The 22496-nt window shown below is 30.4% G+C and overlaps 1 protein-coding gene across 1 annotated transcript; it reads left to right on the top strand.

Moving 5' to 3' along the window:
• The first annotated feature begins 311 nt into the window (after window positions 1–311).
• Window positions 312–21205, top strand: LOC134697753 (collagen alpha-2(VI) chain-like). Its single transcript, XM_063560040.1, has 19 exons — window positions 312–384; window positions 4231–4272; window positions 5582–5617; window positions 7774–7809; window positions 8765–8800; window positions 10010–10045; window positions 10714–10752; window positions 11634–11669; window positions 13652–13678; window positions 14373–14408; window positions 16280–16315; window positions 16489–16524; window positions 17501–17527; window positions 18101–18118; window positions 18737–18763; window positions 19356–19391; window positions 19922–19930; window positions 20385–20444; window positions 21189–21205. The coding sequence occupies exons 1-19, from the start codon at window positions 312–314 to the stop codon at window positions 21203–21205; spliced, it is 663 nt and encodes a 220-aa protein (XP_063416110.1).
• The last annotated feature ends 1291 nt before the right edge of the window (window positions 21206–22496 follow it).

Genomic DNA, 22496 nt, shown 5'->3' with positions numbered 1-22496 from the left:
AATTTTTTTTATTCAACTTTCACGACCTTAACATATGTTGCCAGTTTTTGTTTTTCTTTTCTAAGTTTTTTTCAAAAACGTTTAAGTTGTAGTGCGGTCGAAAGGTTGCAGAGGGATAAATCTACTATTTAAATTCTTCTTCATATCATTAAATAAAATAATTGATGGACAGATATATCGATAGATAAATGAGAAACAAACACATAAAAGCACAAAACAATAGATAAATAAAAAGCAACAAAAATGGAGACCCTAATTCATACTTTCTGCTATTCAAAGCCTTGTCATAAATGGTTAAATTGTAATCAAAAATGTATCAAGGCAAGGTTACTCTGCCAGCATGTTCAGAAACCGGCCTGATGTGTCTGATTTGTAAGAGATTGGGTATCGACATATTACATTTATATGACATCACCAATAATTTGTATCGTTGAACAATTATTAAAACCCAGTCAACAAAGCTTAATATACTAAAAGAAAAAAAAAGAGGCATTTTCGGCCTTTTAAAAACTTCAAGTCAGAAATGTATTGGATATAGTTGAAACTGTAACCTCAGCAATCTTACTTAAACTGAAATAAGATATTACTTGAAATTGTTTTAATTATATTCACGTAAACTTTTCACTTGATAGAAAAAAGAGAGTCAACCATAGTTTAAAAGGTAAAATTATTTACTATGTATATAAAAGGCTAATCTGAACAAATATATGTGTATTGTTAACTTATTAAACAGCGGAATCAAGACATAAAATTAAAAGAATGAAGCATCTGTTTTGGACCTGTTTTCTGTTTCTTGTTTTTGTCTGTACATGTTCCGGACACGGTAAATGATTTTATTTTTAGTCAATACACCTTATAATTCTGATTAAGTATCAACATTTGTAAAACTGTACGTGCTCTCTGGAATTTTTTGATTTTATTTTATCACAAACTTGTCAAACCTTTACAAAATTTTATCAACGGTACATGGTAATTATTCATGAATATAATTCAACGTAATGTATTTACATCGTACACGATCATATATTTCAAATCTTATCTGTAATGGTTACTTAGTATATAGTGTACAATGTATTGACGTCGTACACGATCAGATATTTCAAATCTTATCTGTAATTTTTACTTAGTATATAGTGTACAATGAATTGACGTCGTACACGATCAGATATTTCAAATCTTATCTGTAATGGTTACTTAGTATATAGTGTACAATGTATTGACGTCGTACACGATCAGATATTTCAAATCTTATCTGTAATTTTTACTTAGTATATAGTGTACAATGAATTGACGTCGTACACGATCAGATATTTCAAATCTTATCTGTAATAGTTACTTAGTATATAGTGTACAATGAATTGACGTCGTACACGATCAGATATTTCAAATCTTATCTGTAATTTTTACTTAGTATATAGTGTACAATGTATTGACGTCGTACACGATCAGATATTTCAAATCTTATCTGTAATGGTTACTTAGTATATAGTGTACAATGTATTGACGTCGTACACGTTCAGATATTTCAAATCTTATCTGTAATGGTTACTTAGTATATAGTGTACAATGTATTGACGTCGTACACGTTCAGATATTTCAAATCTTATCTGTAATGGTCACTTAGTATATAGTGTACAATGTATTGACGTCGTACACGATCAGATATTTCAAATCTTATCTGTAATGGTCACTTAGTATATAGTGTACAATGTATTGACGTCGTATACGTTCAGATATTTCAAATCTTATCTGTAATGGTTACTTAGTATATAGTGTACAATGTATTGACGTCGTACACGATCAGATATTTCAAATCTTATCTGTAATTTTTACTTAGTATATAGTGTACAATGTATTGACGTCGTACACGTTCAGATATTTCAAATCTTATCTGTAATGGTTACTTAGTATATAGTGTACAATGTATTGACGTCGTACACGTTCAGATATTTCAAATCTTATCTGTAATGGTTACTTAGTATATAGTGTACAATGAATTGACGTCGTACACGTTCAGATATTTCAAATCTTATCTGTAATGGTTACTTAGTATATAGTGTACAATGTATTGACGTCGTACACGTTCAGATATTTCAAATCTTATATGTAATGGTCACTTAGTATATAGTGTACAATGTATTGACGTCGTACACGTTCAGATATTTCAAATCTTATCTGTAATGGTTACTTAGTATATAGTGTACAATGTATTGACGTCGTATACGATCAGATATTTCAAATCTTATCTGTAATGGTTACTTAGTATATAGTGTACAATGTATTGACGTCGTACACGTTCAGATATTTCAAATCTTATCTGTAATTTTTACTTAGTATATAGTGTACAATGTATTGACGTCGTACACGATCAGATATTTCAAGTCTTATCTGTAATGGTCACTAAGTATATAGTGTACAATGTATTGACGTCGTACACGTTCAGATATTTCAAATCTTATCTGTAATGGTTACTTAGTATATAGTGTACAATGTATTGACGTCGTACACGTTCAGATATTTCAAATCTTATCTTTAATGGTTACTTATAGTCGCCGTCACGTAAAATTGGCACCATGATTTTTGTCAAAATTTTCTAAAATATCGACCGCGTTTACTCGAGATCATGTTTTTCAATTAGCGGGATAAATATCCAATCCAAATATATACTACTGTCCTACCTTTTATTGTGTTTGCACAGTATAATCCTGACCTTCACAAAATCCAGGATTATTTTGTATGGTGGAATTCGACATTGTTATTACCGGAAGTGTTGCCGTGGAGTCCACGTGCTCTCAATTTTCTTGTGTCTCTCGGAACTGTGCGTCATCTCTATGTAAAAAGCGCGGGAAATCGTATCATCAATGACAATGATATTACCTGGAGAGTAACGAATGTTATGTAGTAAGGGATCCTCATAGAAACCAAGATGGCGGTTTTATAATGAAAACAATCTTGGAAAATGTGAAGGTCAGGATTATACAGTGCAAACACAATAAAAGGTAGGACAGTAGTATATATTTGGATTGGATTTTTATCCCGCTAATTGAAAAACATGATCTCGAGTAAACGCGGTCGATATTTTAGAAAATTTTGACAAAAATCATGGTGCCAATTTTACGTGACGGCGACTATAGTATATAGTGTACAATGTATTGACGTCGTACACGTTCAGATATTTCAAATCTTATCTGTAATGGTTACTTAGTATATAGTGTACAATGTATTGACGTCGTACACGTTCAGATATTTCAAATCTTATCTGTAATGGTCACTTAGTATAGAGTGTACAATGTATTGACGTCGTACACGTTCAGATATTTCAAATCTTATCTGTAATGGTTACTTAGTATATAGTGTACAATGTATTGACGTCGTATACGTTCAGATATTTCAAATCTTATCTGTAATGGTTACTTAGTATATAGTGTACAATGTATTGACGTCGTACACGTTCAGATATTTCAAATTTTATCTGTAATGGTTACTTAGTATAAATTGTACAAAGTAGAGTCATTTGGTCATTAATGTATAGAACTAACCAATACTTTAATAAGACTAAGACTAAGAAAAGATATAGTAACGATATTGTATATATCAAGTCATGCCATTTAAGTCTCATTTGTTTTAAAACTTGTATTGACTTACGTGTAAGAGTTTGTATCGGAAATATTCTAAAATCAGTTGTTTGCATGATACGGTTTATGTTCTATTTGTATAATTCATAGTAACTTGCTACGTTCCTCCTCAGCGAAGATATGGTGGTTGATTTTCAAATAATGAACACATAATATCTCCATCAGTTTATATGGATTCTGGCACTGACATGTCAATAAATGTTTGTAGTCCTTTGTTTTTTAAAGGCTATTGCATAATTATACGTTATGTGGTCTCTATTATAACACTGTTATATCAACAATGTTTATTAGCTACGTATCGGACAACAAGGGGACACGAAGAAATATCAATCAAATCAATGTTATGTCTTCTTGCCGTCACCACGAAATTGTCAGCCCTAAATATTACATGGCAATAGCACACTTTTATTGTATTTTCAATCAAATACACTTCCATTCTTTTTGTGTGTTTGAGCATTTGGTTTTCAAATAATTGCCATTTGAGGGTAGGCAGGATTCCCGTTGTGAATTTTGCTCTGAGTTCTGATTTTTATTATTAACCTTTTCTTATATCTCTAAAGGTTGTGTTCTTATATTTATCACTTTATTTTTTTAGAGGTAGGATCGCCAGGAGCGAGGGGAGACGAAGGACCAACGGGTAAGTTACATGCACAATTTCAACTGTATATTGTCACATTTGATTTTTTTTGGAAAAAGTGTAATGTTTGGCTCTAATTTCAGGTGTGATTGGCTTTTTCCATCTTGGATTTTGAAAAGCAGAGAACCTAATTTAAAGATTTTCAATCAAAATTTGATGCAGGAATGTGAATTTGCATATAAAAGAAAAACATTAAAGGATTAAAAAGTTCTAAATAATAATATTTTAACAAGTGTATAATTTTTTTGCTAGATTTTTAATGTTTTTTTCAAGTGGCATTTTTGGGTTAAATCTCTTCATCTTTTATATAAGCTTTGGATTTCAAATATTAATGCCCCGAGCATCACTGTAGAGACATGTATTGTCGAAACACGCATAGGGTGCAGGAAAAGAAATTGGTACCGTTAATACTATTAAAGGATATGTAACTCTGAAGTAGTGCATTTCCTGAAGGAATCTACATGGAATTTTGCTATAATGAATTTTAGCCAGCAAAAACGTCTGGTGACCTTATTTTATCTTCTACTATTCTCAAAGTATATTCTTAAAGCTATCTTCTCGTTTTTTATTTATTTTACAATTCTTTCACTAAGTTAAGCTTATTATCACATTATGATGTTTTTATCTGTATAATCCAATAAAAAAATGTGTCAAAAACTGTAAATTGATAAAAATTCCCGGAGACCCTTCATTTTTATCATATTTTTGAACATCTATCACATGTATCAGTACAAACTACGTTTTGGTAAAGAATGTATAAATTCTATCATTGTTAATTTAGACACACATAACACCTTAACTTGAGTTTTACTTTTTTTCCTAAAGCTGTATGGAGATCTTTCATTGATAACATTCACGTTTGATGTAGTCTCTGATGGATTATTATTTCATAACGCATAACTATAATGCAAATTGTAATATCTAATTTTAAGACTTATCAAACCACAATGGACATAAAATGAATCAGCCATTGGCCGTTTCATAATCTAAAGCATCATGGTTAATTTCATTGTTCGTACCCCAAAGTGAAAATAACGTTACGTCATTGGTTGAATTTCCATTGTTTATAATGTTTTAAACCTATCAAAACGCTTTGGTATACGCTTTTAAAAATATTAACCAGGATACATTAGATTCTGAAACGGCGAATTAAATCAATTCCTATTGATAAGTTGCCAGCTGGAATGTTTTTACACTCCAAACTTTAACGTCAATGACATTTTTTAATCGAAGTTGTAATTGCACATATTATCTTAAATACAGTTAAAATAAAATATCCGTACTAATATTCATATCTATACAATTTAAGGACCAAAAGGACCAAAAGGAGACTTGGGGGATAAAGGTAAGTTTAACAAATCACATGATTTAAACATATTATGTAGCCTTCAAACTTAATGGAATACAATGTAATGTTTGACAAATTCTGCCGTATAAGTATTTTTTGTGTTTTTGATTTGAATGTCACTTACTAGTCTTGTGTAGACGAATCTGTTTTTTCGATTGCACATTTCCAAGCGTGGTACATATGACGAGCGTATTGTACAATCTTATGGTAAGAGACACAGTAAGCTCTTGTCACTCCCGTAACAGGATTAGAAAAATGAAATATGTTTCAGTGAAAACTATTAACATACATACAGTGTTCAGGTGTAAGGGGATTAATGGAACACGATTTCATATCCTTTTATTTTAATTGATAACTTTGAGACCATCATATAGGAAACTAAATGAATAGTTCTGGGATAATTTAAAAAGGGAGGTTACACTCAATGAATTGTTGGTCGTATAAGTTAAGCTACACATAACGTTATCATAAAATCCTTTTCGAAAACATACTATGGATTTGTTTATTTTCGGTGATAAGAATGTTTCTGGATTGAGGAAAAACTTTATTTTCGTGGATCTTTGATTTCGTCGTGTTGCTAAAATCTGTATGAATGGCTATGTTTTTTTTTGGTTGAACGTTTAATATCGTTGTTAACGAAAAGTAATATCCAACGACCAATAATGAATTCACAGTAATATAAGCATCGTCATGATTTGCGTTTTCGAAGTATATTTGAAATTAATTGTTGGGATTTTCAAACAAAGTATCATGTTATTTATTCTTCAAAACAATATTCCATTGACACACAACTTGAAGTGCAATATGGTAATGTTTTTATATAATATATTTTCCATTATTTGTGAGTACTATGCATAATTGTTATTTGGATGGAGAGTTGTCTCATTGGCACTCACACCACATCTTCCTATATCTATAAGGCTGTTGATTTTGTCATTTGAATTGTTTGACATTAAGCCATGTCTTTTCAGCTTGCGCGTCGGTTTTAGTTTTGCTCTTTAAAGAGTCCTCATATTAATTTTTAAATGCTCACATTTACGTAAATTCAAATGTAGGAGAAAATTTTGAACCACAGGGGCATCTTCAATGCATCGTCAATAAAACCTTATATTGCTTAGTCGTCGTCAGGAATGTTTGAGTTCATTGCATTGCACGTCAATGTTACCCTTGTTAATTTACGTCGAGTTAGCCTGGTTATTGATATCAAATACGCATTCAAAAGGAGAATGAAGAAACATATCGTGACGAAATTACATAGTTTCCTATCTGGACTTGTCTTTTCGCATTTACGTCCAGGGATATTGGGTCAACATTTCGCATGGTGTTTCTGATATCTTGCCCAAATACTTAATTTCATTCTTTTCAATTCTGTTTGCATTTAATCTAGCAAAAAAAAAAGCTAGGAAGAAAAAAATCAGATATTTAAATTTTTATTACTCTTGTATCGTCTTCGTTTTAATGATCGATCAACAGTTTAGAAACAGTGTCAATAATCGAAGTGGTACTTAAAAAAGTCTGTTATATATTTACGTTTAAGACCTCAAGACGTTACAAAACACTAACACCATTTTTACTTTTTATATCATGATTTTAAGCTGATAAAATATAATACAAATGTGTTTTTGTTATGCTGAATGAAACATCCAAAGTTAAGCAAGACGTGAGATTATTTATATCGGAAGTTAGCCATTAGCCAATACGGCTTTTTACATTTATTGGTTCTGTCCGGAGAGCAATACTCTTGATTCCTATCGACAGGGCAACATAATCGGAACATGCTGATTTGTCCGTATTAAGGTGGTTCCCAACACTTTCACTAAAATTAATTTGGCTCGTTTAATTTTCATAAAATTTTGACAAAGTATTCTGACATTTTAACAAAAAAAAAATAATTTAAAAAAAAAATTTAACCAACCGTTTCGTCAGAAAAATTACACTGGTTACATAGCAATTTGACAAACCCCAATTTTGATCATTGAGAAGCATAATATTCTTTTTACAACACAACGTAATTGAAACGTTTAGCTGACTTTACAGAGTTATCTCCCTGTAGTGTAAGGTACCACCTTAAGGCTTATTTTCTTATATCATTTAAAACTTGAAACAATCAATTCTATATACCCTTTTTCATGTTTATATATGTATCATTTTAGGTAGTACCGGAGATCAAGGAGCCTTCGGAGTTGCCGGTAATACATTAATAATTTGAATTGTATCATGTAAATTAAACAAGCTTTGGCGAGTTTATCATATCAACATAAGGTTGGAGACACAATACTGTTATGCTAATTCCCTTGAAGTATCAAAATATAGATATTATTTGCAGTGAGAGTAATATCGGGCGGTTATCTATAAGCTGCATGAATTCCTGCAGTATCCTCTAGGTTTATTGACCTAGTATGAGTTTACAGACTTACATTTCAAATGATAAAATGGAGACTCTCGCTTTATAGATTATCAATATGCAAATATTGTTAATATATAAGATAAATAGAAAACTTTGTAAGTTTATTTTCGGCTGTGAAGCTTGAGTTATGTGCGTTTTCACGGTATTCGAAACAAAATAAGGATTGTTATAACCTACGCTTGAATTGTTAATGACAAACTTGCTTTTGTTGTAATATTTATGTTACAATTTGTACAGATTTTTTGTACAAGTTATAAGGGTTTCATGCACTGCTTAATACAAATCGATGATGCAAGTACACAGTTTTTTTTTATGTTTACACTAGTATTATGTTTAAAGGTGAGTAATCTTTTAGGTTTACTTACGACCCTTTTCAAATGATGGTTGTGTAAAAATCCCCATAGTGCACAAGAGACAGTTATTCTAGCATAAGCATTACACAGCCAATTCTACATAGCAAACAGTGGTTAATTTAATTGATAGATATGATATAGAAATCTTAATGGAAGTCCTGCAAACTTGTCTCTGAGTAGTATAAACACCAGAATGAGACGTACAGATGGTCATTACATGTGACACTTTACTCAACATAGCTAATTCTTTGATTTTGCATTTTGATACAGAACTTAAGATTTAAATTTTCCCTTGATTTCTGTATTTTTCTTGGTTTGACTTTGCATTACTTTACTTTATTCGAGAACGTCGACTATGGCATGACATATTTTCTGTTTTTTCAGGAGGTAACGGAGGACCAGGACCATTGGGACCACAAGGTACACATTTGTTTTATCTATTTAAAATACATATACATGTATTTACGTTTAGAAAAAAAACAAAAAAAACAAAAAAACAGTAAGTTTAACATATCAGATTTCAAAACGGATTTGTAAAAAAAAAATCAATATTAAAAACCAAAACCATATCAGATATTATTAGTGACATTATACCTTATACGGTATATATGGGGTCAATAAATTCCACATGGATAAGAGCTTCTATTTCTCATGGAATTTACCACCATATTACCAATAACATCTTGTTAGAAATTAACTAGCGTTATTAATATATTTCAATCTTACTTCATTAATTTCTACGTCTGTTAAAACCTTTAAGATTTTTTTTAGTAATGTTTTGTTTCTATAAAGGGACATACCACCACTACTAACCGTGTATTCAAATATGCCCCGCCTTCTTATCTAAAATGGAATATACACGTTCTTTACGCGGTTGCTTTTAACCGATCATATCCCTAAATATATATCGGAGGTAAGATAAATAATAATCTTTAAAAATATAGGTCTTTGTGATTTGGATCTTTTTCTGGGTCATTTGGAAGAAACATAAACGTCGTGTGTAAGATTATAATGATTTGGATATCAAGAAGTATGGTCATATTATTTAACTCAAAGTGAACATAACAGAGACTACGACAGTTTGGTGTTCGTGCGAGTCAAGGCTCCATGTTGAAGGTCTTACATTGACCTATAATGGTTTGCATTTTTTTTAAATTGTTATTTGGATGGAGAGTTGTCTTATTGGCACTCACACCACATCTTCCTTTATCTATAGCCATATCGATAGATAATGTATGTACAATATGTAATTTAGCTAATCTGCAATATATTGCATACCCATGCCTTATATACATGATATAAAAGAGGAGCGAAAGATAACAAAAGTGACAGTCAAACTCATAGATTAAAAAAACTGGGTGTGAGCTCATGTGCTCCCGAAGGGTAAGCAGATCCTGTGATACATTCTACTGACGAGAATACTCTAAATGTCAGAACGACAATGTTAAATCTTCAAAATTAGTGGAAGCACATTTTTTATATTCCATTGCCGGGATTCAAACTCATGATATACAGATATCGAGACATCACTGCCTGCACTATTTCAACCGCTATATAACACTCGTTCACCTTGACTCAACTTGTATAACAAAAAAATAGATACGAATCTTTATATCTTTATTATTTTAGGAGATCCAGGCCCTCAGGGAGACCAAGGAGATCCCGGTAAGAAAAACAACATCCAAAATATAAAGTGTACATTATTTTTTCTTTTCTTGTGAGCATGTTTTGATGACGAAACGCGCAAAAAGCGTATACAATATCTAGCGTAGCATCTACGATAAGTTTATACAAATATTACGTCATTATTATCATAATTCGTCGTTCTTATTCTAATTCACATGCCTTTTCAGATATTGGCACTGTATTCATAACCATAACGTAAATGATACATATATAACTCAAGCATACTAATTGCATACCTAACTATACACATATGACAACAGTAATACACTGTTTTCAATACGCATGCATCGATTTAGGAAATCTGGGATGCAAACTAACACCGAGGAAACACAATAACTACAAAAGGAAAACAGTAGTATATATGCACAAAAGAGACGAGATATAATACAGTCATATCAAATTATGGCCAACTTTACTTTTTTATTATTATCGATTATGATGCAGAATTTGCTTTGCTCATTGTTGAAGGCCGCATATTAACATATGATTGTTTTTTTTCCGTTATTTGGTTTCGATAGGAGAATTATCTTTTTGGCAATCCTTCCAAATCTTCTTTTTAATATTTACTGTAGAAAATGTTATATTGTTGGCCAGTGGATATTTTATCGTATGATATAAATATTAATATTAATTCTTTTATCATTCAGGAACAGCCCCCGGTAAAAAAGGAGAAATTGGCTTTATCGGTATGTAATTGTTGCAATTATTTGAACTAAAAATTTAACATATAAAATGAATGAAATTCAGATCAAAACGTGTTGTACTGAATATTTTGGATATTAAAACAGCAAGACAAAATTGAACTACAAATCAATATCCGATATAACGATAATTTTAAATTTATATACGTCACGGATTTTTAACAATGTCTGAGACGTTTTTGAGACAGACACAAACACGTGTATTGTGATGAAACTGTACTTTTAAAATCCGAAAGTATAGAAATACGATTGAATTATTAATCCATGCTTAAAAAAAATCAGCCAAAAGACACACGTACAAAATGTCTAGGCCGATTAGAGTCTACTTTGTGTCCATTCATCTGTTAAGTTTTTGAAAGACTTTGCTAATTTGTTTACAAAATGGCAGCTTACAAAGTGAGAGTTAAACGATAAATACTTTTTTTCAGTTTTATAGTGAATATGTGTTTTAAAAAAACTGATTTGCAGTCATCAGGAAAGTTTCAAAAAGTAAACGTGTAATGCAATCTTATGAATGTAACTAAAATTAAATGAGGCCCTTCACGGGAATATCCAAATCATCACATAATCTCAAAAATGTTCCAATATAACCACTCATTATTTTATAAACAAAACAGTACAAGATTATCAAATAATCATATTTGGTCTGGTAATCACTACTTACTGTAAAAATAGCCACGTTACTAAGTATCCCGTATAATAAAAAAAAAACAATTAGGAGGCACTTAACTACTAATATCGTAAAAACAACAATTCAGCAGCAGAAACTGATTGATTGATTGATTTCAATTTTAACCTAGCGCATTATTGTTGATTTTTTGTTCAAAGAAATATTTCGCACTCATTATTTCTCCATACAATTGTAGGCTCGAGAGGAGATAGGGGTTCAGCAGGAGATATTGGTAAGTAAAGCATAATGCAACATCCAAAATCACTGATGTGTATTTTGTAGAAGAACCATGCGTCATGAGTATATATTTGTTTTTTTAACAGAAAAAAATGTCATTTGAGTAACAGTTTGTTGTTGTGTTTATAGCAAGTAAACAAAGAAGACATTGTGTCAAGGGGCCTGTAAATTAGGTTATTTCCCAGAAAAGCCAAGCTGTCGTCCTGTATTCGGTAAGGGTGATTAATCCAACATGACTATATATATATATATATATAAACGAGTCTAAATTGAAAACTACGTTCAAACCTATGACTGCGTTGGATAAAAACCGCAGTTTTTATACGTGTGCATGTCAAACAAATTTCGTTGTAGAAGGGTCTAAAAACAGCACAAACAACATTTTCCAAAAGACCAAAAGAGTGAAAAAGTATATTTAAACAAAACGCATTTGACTAACAGGTCGAACAACTGATGTTCTTTAACATATATATCCTAAATTACAATTGAGGACCCTTGTAAGAAAAAAAAATAATATGTTTAACTTTCTAATTCTACAACATTAAACATTAATATCATTTGTTTATTGAGTATTTTTTTTTTATTTTAATTTTTACATCAAATAATTAAAAAAGTATCTTCATTTATAGTGCAAACCATTCAAATTGTGTTGAATTTTACAACATCTACTACGTTTATTACTATCCATTCAGAAACTTTGTGATCCTGTAAATTCAGTTCAGGCTTTGTATAGCTATTACACTGTTAATTTACAATTGATTTTATATTTATCTTACATGTCTTATGCACAACCAACTACATTAACTACAATACCGACCATCAACGTGTTCCGTCATATACTCAAGTCAGTTTATAGACATCAAGACTTTCCTAAAATACAACATATGCTTATATTATACTTTTTTTATACGCATTTAAAAAAATTGTTCAAATGCGATAGCAGTTTAGGAGTTGCACTATGTCTCGTGTCACAAAATTTGAGCCATTGCATTACAAAATTTTTACAGAAACCAAAAATGTTCAACCAAAATAATTCAAATTATAAATCGAGAATGCCAACTACAATCATTTTCAAATTTGGATTATAACAGAGTGAAGAGCCGACAAACTCTGCTATTTTCATACCTGTCTGTATGAACGAAAATAGATTAAAAGCACTGTGAAAATTTTAGCAAATAGGTTTATTGACATTTCATTTCAGATGAAAAATTAGAACCCTTGTATACATACCATACCACATGCGCGGTAAATAACTCAAGTATGAGTTTTACATGGCTTTCTATTACATGAACCTCAGGTTCAGTAAAAATTATTATACATGGTTTAATCATAACCTCGCATTTCTATTCTATGTTAAGTTACTGTATATTCATTGATTTTCGTGGGCACCAATTTTCGTTGATTAAGTAAAACTTGCATGTTTTTGGATATTTAATTTCGTGGTTTTGTCGAAATTTTTATACAGGCCTTCAGATAATTTGTCTTTCGTTGATCATTTAATTTCGTAGGTAACATATACCCGCGACATCCACGAAAATTGGTATCCAACGAATAATAATGAATCCACAGTATTGTAAATAGTAACTGTTTAATCTCTCAGTAATAACGTACATCAACAAAACCTAAGAATGTATCATATCAGTCTGGTGAAAACTAAATAGATTTTTCTTTTTTTCAGGAGCTAAAGGAATTCCGGGTAATTTTCTTAATTTATTTACATGGACATAAGTGGTGTCAATTTTCATGTTAAAAGACAGTAATTGCACCATTAATCGAAAAGTTACAATTGATATTTGATATTTGACAACTGACAAATCTTTATATTGATCATTGGAAAGTTAACTATTTTCTTTATAATAGAACATGATTAAAGCGTTCAGATGATTTTAACAGAATTATTTTTCTATAGTCAATGGAACACAATGTAGTGGTTTGTACAACCTTGTTATATTTATAAATATAAATTTATTTTAACAGGGAGAGAAGGCAGGAAAGGATTTGTTGGTAAGTTAATTATAAACATATCAAATTATTTTGTTTACATTTTGATATGTTCTACAACTTAAGTTCAAATTACAGTAATTGACCTGTGTCACATAGTTCAAAATCTGCCACTTTTATCAATTGACTTACAACGAGTTATATTACTTTGCTCATTACTTGTTAGAGATTAGATGACTTTAAAACAACCTACAAGCAGTCACAACAATAGAAAACGTATAACATTTTTGATCAATCATCGAACTTTTTATTTGAAATTATCATTATGAAAAATACATCAATCGAAAAAGATGTAACACAAGAACGTATTGTTCTTTGTTATTTGTGTCGATCCGATGCGACAAGCCTGATTTTTGACAATTCGATCATTGTTTTAGCTGTTACATCACAATCTCAAGAAAGTGCAGGATTTGGCATTAAAATTTATTTCAAACCCAGTCATATTAAAAATGAAAACTAAATATGACTATCCTACATTGTAAGTTATAATGTTGAACAGCATAAGCTAAAGCGTTTTGATGTGTCTATTACTCATTATTCGTGTTTTTATTTGTACATCAAAAAAAAAAAAAATGAGAAGAAGAAAAACAAAACAAATAGAAACATACAGATTTACTTTAGTTTCAATCGAACACCTTTCAAAATATATTTATAGAACCCACTATTTGTACTAATAAGTTTATCTTTATAATCTTAGGATTGAAAGGAGGGATGGGAGACAGAGGAAATACTGGTAAGTAAACAGTTTAAATATATAACTTTGGTGACCTTCAACCTAAATTCAATACAATAATAAAGGTTGGGTCTTCAAGGTGGTTTTCAACTATGTACACATTTTGCCTTTTTGCTTTTTTTTTATTCAAGCAATACTGGATAGTCTATTGTCTATGATCTCCATATATTCTTCAAGTATTATCTAATACGATCAATTGAACATGAGTGTATATAATGACATGGCATTTGATAATTAAATAATAATTCTTATATCATTTGCATATCTATAAATTACTGAATTGGATTGGTCAAGTAGTATTTTTCTCTTGGTTTACACTTCGATAAACCATGTTTCCGAAACTACTTTTGTAATCATTTCATGCGCGATACACATTCTTACAGGGATACTGGGATTTTCAGCAAGTTGAGATTATAAAACAATTGCATAACAGTTGTTTCTATTCTAACGCATATATAACCAAAAAGAAAAGAAATAAAATAAATGCACTTGAGCTTCGAAAATGTATAAAAATAAAATTTTAATAAAACGATTTGGCGAATTTGCGTCATGGCAAAACACGACGTCATACGATTGAAAACTTTCAGACGGAAGATTATTTCGTTATTTGTACGCTTCAAATTCGGATCGTATCTAATTAAAATTAAATTTTTGAGGTAGGTGCTAGTTCATTTTAGATTCTGTTGCATTTATCGAACATTTAAGTTTTAGAAAGTCAAGATGGCAGCGTACTCCTTAGTTACGACATGCCATTGACATTGTGCGTCTGATTGTAGCCATCAAAGTAATAATGTAAATTAATAATCTCATATGTTTGGCTGAAGAATTAGAAGGATTAAACACATTTTATCTAGAGGTTATTGATGTGTAAACCGGGTCTCTAACTCACAAACTTGACATAAAAGTCCTTTGGACTTTAATTCAGTTTGTGAGTTAACCTCCCCGGTTTACACATCAATAACCTCTAGAAAAAATGTGTTTAATCCTATAATGTTTCTTATGGATGTTCGCTTGTCATGTTTTGGGTAATTGTCACATTTTAGGAATCATCCATTTGAATACCTTAACAAAATTTGCCAATTGACTCTCTTTTTTCTTTTTCTTTCTAAATATTTTACATAACTGTATTATGATTAGCCATCTGTAAAAGTCTTATAAAATTTTAATTATTTTTCAATACTTTTGTAGAACTTAAACTTGTCAATGTTAAAGCTAAGAAAAATCAAGAGAGAATATTTTCCCGCCAAAATTTGAATGGGTCATATCTCGAAGGCAATAAAATAAAATTGAGAATGGAAATGGGGAATGTGTCAAAGAGACAACAACCCGACCAAATAAAAAAAACAACAGCAGAAGGTCACCAACAGGTCTTCAATGTAGCGAGAAATTCCCGCACCCGGAGGCGTCCTTCAGCTTGCCCCTAAACAAATATATACTAGTTCAGTGATAATGAACGCCATACTAATTTCCAAATTGTACACAAGAAACTAAAATTAAAACAAAGGCCAGAGGCTCCTGACTCTCATTGATTTATATATTTTTTTTTGTTCTTTTGATTCCTTTATTGATCCTCCATCAATATAAACTAGTGTTATGAAAAATTGATTATTTTGAAACTGAGATGCGAACTCCATTAAGAAAAAAACCCCATCACTCTGTCAATAGTTCTACAACATTAAAGGGATGCTTAAATTTGGTAACGGATTTTTTTTGTCTAAACGCAACTTATACGAAAATGTAAAAACCATCATGATTTCCGTTATGCAAAGTATGTTTCAGAATACAAAAGTCATCAAAGGTTTTTTTATTTGAGAAATGTTAAACTTCACCGAATACGAAAACTGATGTACAACATATTTTCTTTCTTTCAGGACCAATTGGATCAACAGGACAGATGGGCATGAAAGGTATGCATTTGTTTTGTAATACTTAAGATTTTATTTGCTGTTAAACCTTCATTCATTCATATCAGTTAAACATATAACTTTTGTAGATTTCAAAGAACTTAATAATATATATTACGATGCCTTTTCAAGATATTCCTCGATGATTTTGATCCATATTATCTTTCTAATTATAGGATCGAAAGGAAACAAAGGAAACCAAGGAAATGCCGGTAAGCCAACTATTTACAACAATTGACCGTTTCAGAATATAATGCACTCTGGTTAACATTTTCAAACGCGTACACCAACACGATGTGATTGGTTAAAAACGTTCTTAACAATTGAAATTCAACTATTGACGTAACGTTATCTTCATTTTGGTGTACGACCAATGAGATTACCCATAGTCTTTCAGATTATGAAGAGGCGAATTGAGTTTCACTGATGGGTCGTTTGTTGACGAAATGCATGTCTGATTTTTATGAAACAAATATGCAAACATGTTGGTAAAGGGACAGTTTTCAAATATTTTATGTAGGTGGTCAATCAATAAAGAAATAAGTATTTACATTAAAATTGACAATTTGGGAACGAGCTTGAAATAAAAAGTGAAATCACAAGAATCCTGAACTGAGAGGAATATTCTAAACGGAAATTCCTAAATCAAATGACTAAATCAACACCTCAAACACATCAAACGAATGATAACAACTGTCATATTACTGACGTGTTAAAGACATTCTCTAATGTAGAAAATGATGAATTAATCCTGGTTTTAAAGCTAGCTAAAACTATTACTATCTAATACAGCTAGAAGGTTAAACAAATATGTTTCTTTACCTTCTAAAGATTTTAGTAGTTGAGTTATTCTTAATTTATTATGGATTCTGATTTGAATAAATACATACATGTAAAATGTATAACAAGGACCCCTGAAACCGATAGCAGCTTGTTAGAATAATTGACGTGTTTATTTCAGATAAACGAAATAAAAGATACGTTCATTGCATACCTTTTTTTTTACCATACTGATTTAAGATGAAGAGTACAAAATCGGTTTAATTATTGTATTCTTTAATTAAAGTAAGACAGTAGAATTATATAATCCAGAAGAAAATACAATAATTTGGTTTAAAACGAAGGAATTTCTGATATGAGTTTCTCCAAAAGACAATGCATTTTGACCTATCTTTTTTCATATTTCAGGACAGCAAGGCAACAGGGGAGACAGAGGTGAGTGAAGCGAAGTAAAACATTAAAACTATGTGTTAAAAGGTTAACTAAAACTGCCAACATACATACGTTTCAAACAGAATAGTAATTACAGCTATTGTGTCTCGACTTACACAATGTGTGTTCGTTTCAAAAAAAATCGGCTGAAACTTAAGTTTGATAAGGCTAGGTAAAAAATCTCAGCCATATTCTATTTAAATTATTCGGGATATCAACTGAACATGTTAACATACTCTTACATTCTAATGTAGCAAAACTTGAGATTGTCTAAAAATAAAATCTTTTCAATGTAAATGATTTTTAACTTCAAATAGATTTTAATACATTTTTCAATTGATTTGTGATCGTTAAATCACTGTAATTCTCATTCATGGTATTAAAAAAAACCAAGATTTAAATTATCTCCTTTTGAGAAAACTATTTCTTGAAATACTTTTTAAATATTTGTCTCGAATAGTAAAATGTCTTTTCCTAACCAAGGTAATTTTGTTCGAAATAAGTTCAAAATACTGAGATTAGATTATCTCTGGTCAGTTTGAATATAATCATTGAATGATCTTTTCTCTTTTTCAGGACTTCAAGGACCACATGGTAAGTGTTATAACTTGATACCATGTAATTGACAATTGTCCATTGTCCAGTTTTAGAAAACAGATGTATTTGATATGCAGATGATCTAATACGGAATTGGGATATTCATCAAATATAACATAATTATGAGTTTCAAATGCCAACGTTATATTTAATTGGAGGCGATTAACCATTGTACATTCTCTGCACTGTCTGTTTAGCTTAATTTAAAATATATAGCATGGTACTAGTTTGGCGGTACTTACATTTTGCATCCTTTCTTTTAAGATGACGCCTTATAATTGATTCCCTATCACACAAATGGGACGAAAGAAACTCTCCCTAAATCATTCATTAATGTATGTGTACATAGCCGAACAGAGATAAAAAAACAAATAAGAATAACAAAAGTACAACACGTTTGTAACGAGAAAAACCTTTGCTGAATTTGTAATTTCATATACACATGGTATTGATAAACATAAAGAATATCAATTATTAACTGATCAATGCATATACATTTAGTATACACACGCAACCAAAATAGCATACTTTATAACATACGATAATTACAATGCAAATAATTTCTAATAACTACTAATATACTATTTATCCTAAAATATACATTTTCATTAACAGGAAAAGACGGTGCAGATGGAAAGGATGGTAAATTTTGTTTTAATAAAATGTTAAATGTTTTGTTAAATGAATTGAATATTTTCGCTTTTTAATACTTCAATTAAAAACAAAAATGTCGATTCAAAACATTAACTAAATCATAACTATGAGATTTTGCAACAATGACGATTTGTAGCGATGTAGGAAATGTATTTTGTGTTATGATAATACCAAAAAATACGTAGCAGTCTTCGGATTTCAGTATTTTAATGATTTTACTTTTTTTAGTACGATTGGCATGTTTTTGAAAATAACGCATTACAAAAGTGCAGAACTGAAGCACTGGTATTTGAACAATGTTAATAAAAACTTATCATTTCACTTTTTATCTTGAACGATCAAAATAAATAGGATCAGTACTTTTTGAGGGTATTTTGGTGCTTTGCACTTTGTGCTTTTGTCTGATAGAATGGCATCTTAATTTATGTACCTATAACATGTAGAAGTATCTGGGAGTTAAAACATTCTGAAGTTAAACTTGCACATACAAATATGAGTTTTATTGTAGGTTCAATCGAACACGTTTTAAAAAAAAAAAAAAAAGTAATATGTACTAGCTATATTATCATTACACTTTTAGGATCGACAGGAGATAAAGGAGACAGAGGAAATACAGGTAAGGAAAAATAATATATAATATTGGAGCTTCGTTGATTAATAGCTTGTAGAAGACGCTCGATTTGAACCTATACAGTTGTACGTGGTGTATCTATGATAATATTATAACAATTGAAATTGTTGGTCTTTGTTATAACGTTATCATCTTTTTTCAACGTCTTAACTTGAATATCCATTTGTTATCTTTCAGATTTCTTTTTCAGTTTATTCAAATGAAGATTAAGCAAGATTTATTGTATAATACCTTTCTATCAATTGGTATATTTTTGTGTTTTTAATATTATGGAATTGTATGCGATTTTCATACATATTAGATGTTTAGCTAGCTATAAAACAAGCTTAAACCTAGAATGTTCTATATATAAAAATGTCATTGCTAAGTCAGTAATATGACAGTTGTTCTCCATTCGTTTTATGTATTTGAGCTTGTCATTCCATTTTAAATTTCCTCGGAGGTCAGTATCTTAGTGATTTTACTTTTCATAACATACACCTTTTAAATATTCAATTGTTCTTATTTTTTAATAGGCAGAGAGAGTAAGTACTTTACTATAAATATTGTGTTGAGAATGTTATTCAAAGCCATAGAAAAACGCAAAATATTGTTAGTGTAGGTAAAAGCAAATCAAGAATGTTACACAAATATCTTCTTCTATATCGTTGTCTTTCCAAATGCAATTCACTTAGATCCATACATTGAATTGAAAATACATATATACTAAATGTTTCTGTCCTTAATTTTCTCGAAACTTGTTTGTTGACATTATACAAAATCATGTTAATAACTGACTGTTTTTTAACATTTTTACTCTACAGTTGCCTGACCTAAATTACGCTCTGGTAAATTTTTAAATAGTTATTATTTAAATTGTTATTCACTTCTATAATATTTTAATATAACATTTTTTTTTAGCACACTCAAATAATATGAATAAATAGATCATAATTCAAGTTGTTTTCAGTTGGTTTCTATTCTTATCATCTTTTTCAGAGACATATAATGTTCGTGTTCGTTTGTATGGGAATAAAGAAATGAAAGTTGACGAAATTGGTAAATATTTTATTAGTTTATTAATCCAATAAGCATACTGTAGATTCACTTATTTTCATGAGACCCAATTTTCATGAATTGAAGAAACTTGCATTTTCCTGGATATATTATTTCTAGGTTTTTGCAAACTATGAGTATATTCTTTTCGGAAATTTGTAATTCGTTGAACATGTAAACTCCTGGTTCCCCGGTACCCACGAAATCCACGAAAATTAGTATACAACGAATAATAATGAATTAAAATTTAGCTTATTTGACGTTCTTTATTCTTTGAAAATTCAGTAAATTAAAGTGTATTTGGTATGACTTTAATTTTCCCCTTTGAATTGTTTCTTATATTTAATGTTATAGCTTCCTGTACATACAGTGGATATTTCTCATTGTCGAAGGTCCATCACTGACCTTTGGTTGCTTTTAGTCTTTATTTTTAAGTTTAAATTGCTGTAGGAACCGGTTATTTCAAATACACCAGAAACGCTGTATGTTACCTTTAAAACATATATCCTGTTTCTGAAAGTTTGTTATATGTTGTGTCTTGTGAAGAATTGATTGTCTTTGTTTTTACTTTTGAGCTATAACGGTGTCAGTTTGTAGTTTATCTTTGAATTTGAATGTCCCTCTGCTATCTTTCGCCCCTCTCTTATATTAACACAAATAACACCTGCTTCATATTGTTTCAACTATTTAAATGTACATTTTGAGTTAATTATCGTCATTAAGAACATATTGCATTCTTCTTTTTAGGAAAAAAGAAAAAGTAAAGTGATGTAAGAGATTATGCTTACCATTCAATGAACATCCAAGGAAGTTAAATGGATTTTTTTTACTAATATCTTTAGTAAACTTTTTATTTGTAACAGACCGCAATAATAAATGCATCTAAATATATACATGTTTTCATTAATAACAGAAAGACAATATTAATTGTTTGATGAAAATGGTTTAATTTGTTGGGTTGCTTAACATGCTATGACAACTAATTCATACCTGATATATTAAGTGTGAACTTTTAAAACAAATGTATCACTAACTAAATCGTCTTCACTATAATGGAATTAAAACAGAAACAATTGAAATCCTGCACATCGTCGTCCAAATAGCCAAGGCTCATTATTACAGGCACATACTTTGTGGCCTATTTCAGGAATTAAGACTTCACATGTTTAATATGAAAAAAATGTTGTATGATTGCAAAAAAGACACCGCTCTACAAGAGACCAAATGTCAAAAATATAACCATTACACGTCACCTACGGTCTTCAACAATGAGTAAAACCCATACCGCATAGTCAGTTATAAAAGGCCCCGAAATAACAAATGAAAATCAATTCAAACGAGAAAAATAACGGCCCAATTGATATACAAAAAATGAACGAAAAACAAATATGTAACACATCAACAAACGACAACCCCTGAATTACATCCTCATGATTTTAGACAATCACGACAATGGCGTGGTTAAACATGTGAGATGGTTCCCAACCCTCCTCCTAGCCTTTGAGCATTTTCGTAATAGAAAGTATAGATTATGTTGAGATCAATATTTTTCAGTCCTTAAAAAAACCCACATAATTAGAAATCATATGACTCGTCCAACATGTTGAAAAAAATTAAAATCTATGGTTTGATAATGTACGGGTTTTCAGAAATGAATATATGAATCAATGTGAATGTACAAAAACTTTTACAACACGTGTTAAAAAGATCCACTACTGGAAAAGAAGAAAGGCCAAAGATACAGGAGAAATATTAACAGAAACTCTCATACAGTGAAACCGGACTAAACAGAATCATGCATAAACCGAAAAACCTGTATAAACCAAACATGTTCTTAAGCACCGTAATATCAAATTGTATGCGTTGTGAACCTGATTAAACCGAAATTCGGCAAAAATCGGACACAATCTGAAGTCTCGTAGAAATTCAGTTTAAACAGGTTTCACTGTATATCAATAAAGGTAAAATTGTTTTTAAACGATTGTTCTTGTTGAAAACTAATTTTTAATCATGTTAATAGGAAAGCACATATTGGTTTTTTTCTGCGAGGATATT

Source organism: Mytilus trossulus, chromosome 14 (genome assembly GCF_036588685.1).
Source record: "Mytilus trossulus isolate FHL-02 chromosome 14, PNRI_Mtr1.1.1.hap1, whole genome shotgun sequence".
Lineage (NCBI taxonomy): Eukaryota > Metazoa > Mollusca > Bivalvia > Mytilida > Mytilidae > Mytilus > Mytilus trossulus.
The sequence above is the reverse complement of the archived record's forward strand: the minus strand, read 5'-3'. Positions and strand labels throughout refer to the sequence as shown.

What these genes read in the sequence shown, in the direction of transcription:
- LOC134697753 (XM_063560040.1), top strand. Translation starts at nt 312, where the DNA reads ATGTATCAAGGCAAGGTTACTCTGCCAGCATGTTCAGAAACCGGCCTG. An exon ending in GGGAGACGAAGGACCAACGG is followed by an intron (nt 4,273 to 5,581) that starts GTAAGTTACATG and finishes ATACAATTTAAG; the next exon opens with GACCAAAAGGACCAAAAGGA. An exon ending in AGGACAGATGGGCATGAAAG is followed by an intron (nt 16,316 to 16,488) that starts GTATGCATTTGT and finishes TTCTAATTATAG; the next exon opens with GATCGAAAGGAAACAAAGGA.